The 12060-nt window shown below is 39.6% G+C and overlaps 1 protein-coding gene across 4 annotated transcripts in view; it reads left to right on the top strand.

Annotated features, from left to right (window-relative positions):
- The window catches only part of RELN (reelin), a 3085913-nt gene that overhangs the window by 1598021 nt on the left and 1475832 nt on the right, over positions 1-12060 (top strand). For all 4 annotated transcript variants that reach the window (XM_044088524.1, XM_044088525.1, XM_044088522.1 and 1 more), the window contains exon 16: positions 8068-8177. In XM_044088524.1, the coding sequence (XP_043944459.1) occupies positions 8068-8177 (110 nt within the window). The remainder of the gene's footprint in view (positions 1-8067; positions 8178-12060) is intronic.

The following is a 12060-nucleotide window of genomic DNA, read 5'->3' as shown; positions in this document are numbered from 1 at the left end:
TTTTTGTCATTTTGGACTAATTCTGAGCATATCTGGGAATTCCCACCCAGGTTCCTAACATAACTAAAGAAAGCCTTGTGATTATCCTTAGTGTCCTGTGCAATTTTTCTCTGGAAGCTGGCCTTAGATGATTTTATGAGTGCCCATAGTTTTTTGCTAATACTGATCAGAGATGCCTTCCCTTTTTGGGATTTTTCTCTATCATGTAGTAGCTTCCTCCTTCTATTGTATAGTTTGTTTATGGCTGGGGTCCACCAGACAGGACGTCTGCCTTTGGAGGATTGGGTCTTGGTTTTATTTGGGATTGCATGATCCATGCATTCCTGAAGGTGTTCATAGAATCCGTTTATGAAGGATTCTGTGGTCTGGGCCGTATTTTCCACAGGCCCAGGGGCTTTGAAGGATTCCACCTCGGTTTTGAGGAGTGTGAAATTTGGTTTAGAGAAGTTTTTCACTGTGGTTTTCTAGGCAGGGGGTGGGGTCGGGATGTGAATATCCAGTGAGATTAGTTTATGGTCTGATCTTACCAGTGAGGGATACACTTCTGGTCTGGAGCATAGAGCCCCCATGTTGGTGATGATCAGGTCCAGTATGTTTTCCCATCTTGTGGGAGTGGTAACAAGTTGTTCCATAGCATTTGAGTTTATAAATTCTAGGAACCTTTGGGCTAGGGTGTTGGAGCTAAAGTAATGCTCCCAGTCTATGTTTGGGTAGTTGAAGTCACCCAATATAATGGTGTTTGGAGAGACCTTCATATTTTCCAGTGTTCTCAGGAAGGCCGAGTGGGGTTCCTGGGTTTGGGAGGGCTATAAACTGGAAGGCAGTTTTACCCACTGTTAGTTGCACATGGATAGTCTCCGATGCTTTGTGCTGTGCCACCAACTTGGAGGTGTGGGTATCTTTGACGAATATTGATACTCCCCCTCCTTTTGTGGTTCGGTCCAAGTTTTGGGGCCGAAAAGCATGGTATGAGGTATAACCTGGTAGTGCTGGGGTGCTCTCGGGAGCCTTGAACCAGGTTTCTGTTACTGCACAGATATCGATGTTCTCCATGCTAAGGAGAGTTTCGAGTGCATGCATCTTGAGGTTTAGACTTCTGGCGTTGAGTAGCATTACTCTTAGTTCCGCCACAGCTACCTGCATGCATCTACCTTTATATTCAGATCTCTGTTGAATCTACCACCCTGTCTCAGCTTATTAAGACATCTCTTTAGACATCCTCAACTAGTTAGCTAGCTAGCATGTTTGCCAACTTTATTGAGTCATTGCTTCAAGGAAGCAGTTTTCTATTTCCTTTCAAAGGGTTGAGGTATGTGTGCACTGCAATATGTTTTTATAATTTTACAGGATGTAACTTGCAGTAGAAATCTAATAAAATAGTCTGTTAGGTTTGTTGTTTGTGGAGGTTCACTAAATACCACTAGTTTGTGACTCTTAACTTCTTACTGCTTTGTTGCCCTTGATTCTCCTAATGTGTCAACTCTTACACTGACTTTAGAGTACTTTAAGTTCCCCACCATTTATTTTCTGACATACCCTTCCTGATGGCATATTTTATATGCTGCTCTGTGGACTTCCTTGTTGTACTTACTGTTGTACTGCTCTGTGGACTTCCTTCTTATACTTACTGTTGTACTGCTCTGTGGAGTTCCTTCTTATACTTACTGTTGTACTGCTCTGTGGACTTCCTTCTTATACTTACTGTTGTACTGCTCTGTGGACTTCCTTCTTATACTTACTGTTGTACTGCTCTGTGGACTTCCTTCTTATACTTACTGTTGTACTGCTCTGTGGACCTCCTTCTTATACTTACTGTTGTACTGCTCTGTGGACCTCCTTCTTATACTTACTGTTGTACTGCTCTGTGGACCTCCTTCTTATACTTACTGTTGTACTGCTCTGTGGACCTCCTTCTTATACTTACTGTTGTACTGCTCTGTGGACCTCCTTCTTATACTTACTGTTGTACTGCTCTGTGGACCTCCTTTTTATACTTACTGTTGTACTGCTCTGTGGACTTCCTTCTTATACTTACTGTTGTACTGCTCTGTGGACCTCCTTCTTATACTTACTGTTGTACTGCTCTGTGGACTTACTTCTTATACTTACTGTTGTACTGCTCTGTGGACTTACTTCTTATACTTACTGTTGTACTGCTCTGTGGACTTACTTCTTATACTTACTGTTGTACTGCTCTGTGGACTTACTTCTTATAATGCACTGTTGTACTGCTCTGTGGATTTCCTTCTTATACTTACTGTTGTACTGCTCTGTGGACTTCCTTCTTATACTTACTGTTGTACTGCTCTGTGGACTTCCTTCTTATACTTACTGTTGTACTGCTCTGTGGACTTCCTTCTTATACTTACTGTTGTACTGCTCTGTGGACTTCCTTCTTATACTTACTGTTGTACTGCTCTGTGGACCTCCTTCTTATACTTACTGTTGTACTGCTCTGTGGACCTCCTTCTTATACTTACTGTTGTACTGCTCTGTGGACCTCCTTCTTATACTTACTGTTGTACTGCTCTGTGGACCTCCTTCTTATACTTACTGTTGTACTGCTCTGTGGACCTCCTTCTTATACTTACTGTTGTACTGCTCTGTGGACCTCCTTCTTATACTTACTGTTGTACTGCTCTGTGGACTTCCTTCTTATACTTACTGTTGCACTGCTCTGTGGACTTCCTTCTTATACTTACTGTTGTACTGCTCTGTGGACTTCCTTCTTATACTTACTGTTGTACTGCTCTGTGGACTTCCTTCTTATACTTACTGTTGTACTGCTCTGTGGACTTCCTTCTTATACTTTGTTGTACTGCTCTGTGGACCTCCTTCTTATACTTACTGCTTACTGTTGTACTGCTCTGTGGACTTCCTTCTTATACTTACTGTTGTACTGCTCTGTGGACTTCCTTCTTATACTTACTGTTGTACTGCTCTGTGGACTTCCTTCTTATACTTACTGTTGTACTGCTCTGTGGACTTACTTCTTATACTTACTGTTGTACTGCTCTGTGGACTTACTTCTTATACTTACTGTTGTACTGCTCTGTGGACTTACTTCTTATACTTACTGTTGTACTGCTCTGTGGACTTACTTCTTATACTTACTGTTGTACTGCTCTGTGGACTTACTTCTTATACTTACTGTTGTACTGCTCTGTGGACTTCCTTCTTATACTTACTGTTGTACTGCTCTGTGGACTTCCTTCTTATACTTACTGTTGTACTGCTCTGTGGACTTCCTTCTTATACTTACTGTTGTACTGCTCTGTGGACTTCCTTCTTATACTTACTGTTGTACTGCTCTGTGGACTTCCTTCTTATACCTACTGTTGTACTGCTCTGTGGACTTCCTTCTTATACTTACTGTTGTACTGCTCTGTGGACTTCCTTCTTATACTTACTGTTGTACTGCTCTGTGGACTTACTTCTTATACTTACTGTTGTACTGCTCTGTGGACTTACTTCTTATACTTACTGTTGTACTGCTCTGTGGACTTACTTCTTATACTTACTGTTGTACTGCTCTGTGGACTTCCTTCTTATACTTACTGTTGTACTGCTCTGTGGACTTCCTTCTTATACTTACTGTTGTACTGCTCTGTGGACTTCCTTCTTATACTTACTGTTGTACTGCTCTGTGGACTTCCTTCTTATACTTACTGTTGTACTGCTCTGTGGACTTCCTTCTTATACTTACTGTTGTACTGCTCTGTGGACTTCCTTCTTATACTTACTGTTGTACTGCTCTGTGGACCTCCTTCTTATACTTACTGTTGTACTGCTCTGTGGACCTCCTTCTTATACTTACTGTTGTACTGCTCTGTGGACCTCCTTCTTATACTTACTGTTGTACTGCTCTGTGGACCTCCTTCTTATACTTACTGTTGTACTGCTCTGTGGACCTCCTTCTTATACTTACTGTTGTACTGCTCTGTGGACTTCCTTCTTATACTTACTGTTGTACTGCTCTGTGGACCTCCTTCTTATACTTACTGTTGTACTGCTCTGTGGACTTCCTTCTTATACTTACTGTTGTACTGCTCTGTGGACTTCCTTCTTATACTTACTGTTGTACTGCTCTATGGACTTCCTTCTTATACCTACTGTTGTACTGCTCTGTGGACTTCCTTCTTATACTTACTGTTGTACTGCTCTGTGGACCTCCTTCTTATACTTACTGTTGTACTGCTCTGTGGACTTCCTTCTTATACCTACTGTTGTACTGCTCTGTGGACTTCCTTCTTATACTTACTGTTGTACTGCTCTGTGGACTTCCTTCTTATACTTACTGTTGTACTGCTCTGTGGACTTCCTTCTTATACTTACTGTTGTACTGCTCTGTGGACTTCCTTCTTATACTTACTGTTGTACTGCTCTGTGGACTTCCTTTTCATACTTACTGTTGTACTGCTCTGTGGACTTCCTTCTTATACTTACTGTTGTACTGCTCTGTGGACTTCCTTCTTATACTTACTGTTGTACTGCTTTGTGGACCTACTTCTTATACTTACTGTTGTACTGCTGTGTGGACCTCCTTCTTATACTTACTGTTGTACTGCTCTGTGGACTTCCTTCTTATACTTACTGTTGTACTGCTCTGTGGACTTCCTTCTTATACTTACTGTTGTACTGCTCTGTGGACTTACTTCTTATACTTACTGTTGTACTGCTCTGTGGACTTCCTTCTTATACTTACTGTTGTACTGCTCTGTGGACTTCCTTCTTATACTTACTGTTGTACTGCTCTGTGGACTTCCTTCTTATACTTACTGTTGTACTGCTCTGTGGACCTCCTTCTTATACTTACTGTTGTACTGCTCTGTGGACCTCCTTCTTATACTTACTGTTGTACTGCTCTGTGGACCTCCTTCTTATACTTACTGTTGTACTGCTCTGTGGACTTCCTTCTTATACTTACTGTTGTACTGCTCTGTGGACTTCCTTCTTATACTTACTGTTGTACTGCTCTGTGGACTTCCTTCTTATACCTACTGTTGTACTGCTCTGTGGACTTCCTTCTTATACTTACTGTTGTACTGCTCTGTGGACCTCCTTCTTATACTTACTGTTGTACTGCTCTGTGGACTTCCTTCTTATACCTACTGTTGTACTGCTCTGTGGACTTCCTTCTTATACTTACTGTTGTACTGCTCTGTGGACTTCCTTCTTATACTTACTGTTGTACTGCTCTGTGGACTTCCTTCTTATACTTACTGTTGTACTGCTCTGTGGACTTCCTTCTTATACTTACTGTTGTACTGCTCTGTGGACTTCCTTCTTATACTTACTGTTGTACTGCATGTGGACTTCCTTCTTATACTTACTGTTGTACTGCTCTGTGGACTTCCTTCTTATACTTACTGTTGTACTGCTTTGTGGACCTACTTCTTATACTTACTGTTGTACTGCTGTGTGGACCTCCTTCTTATACTTACTGTTGTACTGCTCTGTGGACTTCCTTCTTATACTTACTGTTGTACTGCTCTGTGGACTTCCTTCTTATACTTACTGTTGTACTGCTCTGTGGACTTACTTCTTATACTTACTGTTGTACTGCTCTGTGGACTTCCTTCTTATACTTACTGTTGTACTGCTCTGTGGACCTCCTTCTTATACTTACTGTTGTACTGCTCTGTGGACCTCCTTCTTATACTTACTGTTGTACTGCTCTGTGGAACTCCTTCTTATACTTACTGTTGTACTGCTCTGTGGACCTCCTTCTTATACTTACTGTTGTACTGCTCTGTGGACCTCCTTCTTATACTTACTGTTGTACTGCTCTGTGGACTTCCTTCTTATACTTACTGTTGTACTGCTCTGTGGACTTCCTTCTTATACTTACTGTTGTACTGCTCTGTGGACTTCCTTCTTATACTTACTGTTGTACTGCTCTGTGGACCTCCTTCTTATACTTACTGTTGTACTGCTCTGTGGACCTCCTTCTTATACTTACTGTTGTACTGCTCTGTGGACCTCCTTCTTATACTTACTGTTGTACTGCTCTGTGGACTTCCTTCTTATACTTACTGTTGTACTGCTCTGTGGACCTCCTTCTTATACTTACTGTTGTACTGCTCTCTGGACCTCCTTCTTATACTTACTGTTGTACTGCTCTGTGGACTTACTTCTTATACTTACTGTTGTACTGCTCTGTGGACTTCCTTCTTATACTTACTGTTGTACTGCTCTGTGGACCTCCTTCTTATACTTACTGTTGTACTGATCTGTGGACCTCCTTCTTATACGTACTGTTGTACTGCTCTGTGGACCTCCTTCTTATACTTACTGATGTACTGCTCTGTGGACTTACTTCTTATACTTACTGTTGTACTGCTCTGTGGACTTACTTCTTATACTTACTGTTGTACTGCTCTGTGGACTTCCTTCTTATACTTACTGTTGTACTGCTCTGTGGACTTCCTTCTTATACTTACTGTTGTACTGCTCTGTGGACTTCCTTCTTATACTTACTGTTGTACTGCTCTGTGGACCTCCTTCTTATACTTACTGTTGTACTGCTCTGTGGACCTCCTTCTTATACTTACTGTTGTACTGCTCTGTGGACCTCCTTCTTATACTTACTGTTGTACTGCTCTGTGGACTTCCTTCTTATACTTACTGTTGTACTGCTCTGTGGACTTCCTTCTTATACTTACTGTTGTACTGCTCTGTGGACTTACTTCTTATACTTACTGTTGTACTGCTCTGTGAACCTCCTTCTTATACTTACTGTTGTACTGCTCTGTGGACTTCCTTCTTATACTTACTGTTGTACTGCTCTGTGGACTTCCTTCTTATACTTACTGTTGTACTGCTCTGTGGACTTCCTTCTTATACTTACTGTTGTACTAACCTGTGATTTTCCTCCTTTGTTTCTGGGAAACATTCTTGAAGATAAGTATGACAATCTGTAAGTCGCTTCTTCTGCCCTCCCCCACTGTTAGGTAAGCCCATATTCCAGTGCACTAGTCTCTCTTTGCCATGGATATCTGTACTAAGTACTGCAGGGTTAGCTCTTTCTTGCTGCTGTTTTCTCTGCTTCATAAACCATCATGTCATGGAAATCTGGAAAGTGAGACATCAGCCTTCTTTCACTACAGCTGAACGGCTAGTGGGGAAACGCTAGCTTTCCTTCATTATAAGTGACTCCCCTAACGATAAATATAAGTTGATAATGTGATTTTCCCTGCCTCATCATAACTTTTAAATACTTTGCAAAAATTAAAGGCATTGCTCTCGGTAGAAACCAAACCCCTGTAATGGGAACCAGATGTTACCTAATGACCATGATATGAAACATTGGCTCACTTTTTCTATAGAATAGTGTGTGAAACACTTGGGAATTAAACATTTAATCTGGTTCAGAAACACACTTATGAACAGCATATCAGGATGCATAGTGCCTCCTCTAATGCTAGTCAATTCACCAAAAACAGGTCTATCTCCATTATAGAACATTATGGAGTTCATGTGTATTTGCTGCTGATATTGAAATATGTCTTATATGGGGGTATGAACTTATTCCTGCCCTGTACTTCATTCACTACAGAGGAAATCAAAGTGGTCTGTAGGTTAAACTCCACACTAGCTAGGGACGTCAGCTGTTCTTGTGATACTAATACAATATATTATTTTTGTTATACTGGGAGCTTTAATGAATGATGCATGTTTTGCAGGAACACCTGGCAGAATTAAGATTGCATGAATGTGTAATACTAACAGCTTATTTTCCACACCTGCAGCATTTCTCAACCAAAATCTATTGATGGAATTGCTTGTTAAAAACAACATAAAAAACATAGGGAGGTTAGAGGGTACTGCTAGGTGTAGCAAATCAGCACTGGTTCTACATGTCAGTGAGGAAAGCATTTTAGTCAGAAATAACAGAGAAAATGTAATACTTTTTCAATGTGTGTGGGTGTTTGTGTTTACATTGAAAATGACCAGAAATAGATCTTATGATATGTATATGTATATATATATATATATATATATATATATATATATATATATGCGTGTGCATAACATTAATAGTGATATGTGTCATATTTATTTCAGCTGGAGTCGAATTACAATCCCTCTTCCAAATGCAGCACTGACTAAAGACACTCGGTTTCGATGGAGGCAGACAGGATCAGTTACTGGAAACATGTGGGCAATTGACAATGGTCAGTATATGTTGTACTCACAGTTTTTGCCTGTTGCTCTAAAATTGTTTGGCGATAGCAGTGCAGCAAATGATACTAGGAATGAAGAAACTATGTGGATATAGTGCAGACATGGGCCTGATACCAATATGATAGGTGATATAAGACAATATGCAGATACGGCGGATGAAACCTCACAGTATTTTCTTGAAAACATCACACCATAATAAGGAAAAGTTGATTATGTGAGGACACCTCTGCTTTCCTGTCTTTGATTAGCATGCTAGGATGGTTAGAATATACAAGAGCAATGTCCAGAAATGCAAAGACATGGGAAATAATGTTAGAAAAGATCCCCAAGAGTATCCAGTCAACATCGATAAATCATGTAAATATAGTCATGGTTGTTGCAATCTGTTTTGATTTATTTCTGATAAACTAGTCGTCTTAATTTCACATCTTGTCACCTTCGTCATTTTAAATAACTCCGAAGCAAAAGATAGCCATACATGGCCAGTTTATCTAAGGGTATTTTCTCACTGAGTTGTGCCAGACAAAGTGAGTTCTGTAAATACAGTTTTGATTTCTAAGTCACATGGCACATCACATTTCATAAAAGAGTAACGCATTTGCAATACATTGGCAACTTTTATGGCCAGTATTACAGAACAGCATAAGAATAGTAAGGGACAGCAATGGTGTCAACTAACACAGAACAGCCACTGTGGGTCTGAATTAAAACATAACAGCTCAGAATGAAAGTGTAACGGTGCCATATTTACGTTTGCAAAATGTTTATATTTATGCTTAAATGCTAAAAAAATAGTAGAATACTGCAATGAAAGAATTGTAAGTGCCTATACATTGCATAGATAAGTGCAACATAATCTTAATTAAACACACTGAAGAGAACAAATTAACTTGCTTCTTTTTAATTTATGTTGCAACAGATGTTAATTTATGTGGAAACCCAGAGAATGGTGGTGTTCTTTTTTGGTCTACAGTACATTCTACACAACCCTCGGTATTCCATTCATTAACTGCTGTCAGTCAGTTATGATGAACTGTCACCAGTGTCCATACTTGTGCACATAGGTTTACAGGTTCATGGGAACTGTCACCAGTGTCCATACTTGTGCACATAGGTTCACAGGTTCATGGGAACTGTCACCAGTGTCCATACTTGTGCACATAGGTTCACAGGTTCATGGGAACTGTCACCAGTGTCCATACTTGTGCACATAGGTTCACAGGTTCATGGGAACTGTCGCCAGTGTCCATACTTGTGCACATAGGTTCACAGGTTCATGGGAACTGTCGCCAGTGTCCATACTTGTGCACATAGGTTCACAGGTTCATGGGAACTGTCGCCAGTGTCCATACTTGTGCACATAGGTTCACAGGTTCATGGGAACTGTCACCAGTGTCCATACTTGTGCACATAGGTTCACAGGTTCATGGGAACTGTCACCAGTGTCCATACTTGTGCACATAGGTTCACAGGTTCATGGGAACTGTCACCAGTGTCCATACTTGTGCACATAGGTTCACAGGTTCATGGGAACTGTCACCAGTGTCCATACTTGTGCACATAGGTTCACAGGTTCGTGTGCTATCACCACAATGGAGCAGTCCTCTTTATTGTTATCTGCAGTCTTGCTATGCCACAGTTAATTTTAGGCTACACTGTCAGGTTTTAAAGCTTCCTGATGTTTCCTTGTGTGCTTCCTGAATCCTTACTGTATTTTAAGTCCACAGATTGCCGTACCTTTTGGTCAGGATTCAGACAATGCTATCCTGACTACATTAACTCCTGTTTTATCTGTGGTCTTATCAAAGGTTTAGACAAGTGCATTAATAACTATATTTCACTTCATAGACACATTTCCATTTTTGCAGCCTTGCACTGAGCAGAAAGTCTTAAAGTAGCACTGAAGTATTAGTAATCCCATTTACCAGCAACCAAATCTTGTCTTTTGCATTTTATATGGTAGTTAATATTAGTTATCTCATTGTCTCATTACCAGTGTGCAACCAAATCTTGCCTTATGCATTTTATATGGTAGTTGATATTAGTTATCTCATTGTCTCATTACCATTGTGCAACCAAATCTTGCCTTATGCATTTTATATGGTAGTTGATATTAGTTATCTCATTGTCTCATTACCAGTGTGCAACCAAATCTTGCCTTATGCATTTTATATGGTAGTTGATATTAGTTATCTCATTACCAGTGTGCAGTACGTTGATCTTGCTATGATACTTTTTACTGCCCCTTTACCCAGGTTAACATCAGTGTTGCCATGGAGGTTAGCCATGGTTACCCACAACAGACCCAGTCCTTGTCTACCTCCACTGCATCAGAGAGACAGGCTAGCTTGCCAGTCATGCAGTCATGTTCTCCAAACCCATTCCTTGCATCATCGCATTTCTCAACTACTTAATGCTGAAGTAGTATGATTACTTACCTTGTAAAATGTGCAAGTATAAGCTTTCAGTTTCCCATTGAATCTTGGTTTCTGTTTATTGCTGTTTTTTATTAATTTATTTATTTATTTTATTCATTTTTTTATTTTGCTACAGATGTAAATATAGGCAAATATCATAAATGCAGCATATGCCAATATATATTTAAATATATTAATACCTAGATAGAAGAAGTGCATGTAATATGGTACATTTTATCCTAGTAGCTGTCCATGCTCAATGAAGGGCTATACTTTAAGATCTGTCCCTTCAAGGACACATGCACCCATCCTCCCTATCCCGGCATCAAGTGCCGAGCTGCCTGGGCTACATTCAGGGCTTTATTCTTCTAAGCCATTGCCAAGGTCAAATTTTCCTCTTATATTTGGATTATTACAAGTTAACATTTTGAGGTTTTTAAATGTGAATGCAGTGGCTGAACAGCAAGACAACTACCTTTTATTGTAGCTAACAAAAAGACAAATTCCATTCCTCTACACCATTGATTGGAAGGGTCATGAAGTTAAAATGCGGATTACTTGAATCATGAACATGCAATTGTGAAGAAAGTGAAGTAAAATGTTACTACAATTTAAGCTTTTTCTATGACAGAACCAACAGATTCATGTAATGGTTCTACTGAAAGACATTGTGAATACAAGCTATATTGAAATCTGTCAAACCTTTTGTTTTATCACTAGGACCAGTGACTACCCCGTTTAACCACTCCTTATCAATACTGTGAGCACAGTCTGAGAATTCAGTCAGGTGTAACTGATTTTGCTTTTTCACTGCTACTTAGTCCCTCATTTTATTGACCACTCATTTTAACTAGTATCAGTGCAGTTTATATACAGCACAAACCTGTATTTGGTTTTAACGAATGCTTCTTGTGACTGCTTTCATAATTTCATCATTAAAGTCACGTCAGTGCATTCTGCTTTCTCTGCAGTATGTATACCACTCTATGCCTATAGGGATGATATTTGTCTTTCTTGTAATAGGTTACATTATTTAGAATCCTATAAACATTTTGTCTGTACAAAAAGAAGTCACTGTGAATGTCATATATGAACATTTTTTAATGACAGCTAGCCAAATCTTTTTGTTTATAGACATTGCCTTTACAAAAATCCCAATAAAAGATGAATTCCCGGAATTCCAGCGAAAAAAAATATTTAGAGTTAGACAATCCAGTCCAAGTGATGAGAATACAAACCATCTTTTAACGCTCCATGTGGTTTCACATGTTTTATTACTAATGTAGCATGCTCATTGTATACCTTATAAACAAGAAACATGAAACCCATCACCGTCCGAGGATTTTTTTTTTTTTTTTGCTTTATGCATTCAGAAAATAAAAAAGCCACATACTAATTCTCTCATATGGGAACTGACATATGAAGCATGAAAGCCCAGAGTCTGAGGATCCAAATA

This window comes from Protopterus annectens, chromosome 11.part0 (genome assembly GCF_019279795.1).
Source record: "Protopterus annectens isolate FY-2018-M chromosome 11.part0, PAN1.0, whole genome shotgun sequence".
Taxonomy (NCBI): domain Eukaryota; kingdom Metazoa; phylum Chordata; order Ceratodontiformes; family Protopteridae; genus Protopterus; species Protopterus annectens.
This window is presented reverse-complemented; position numbering and strand designations above follow the sequence as displayed.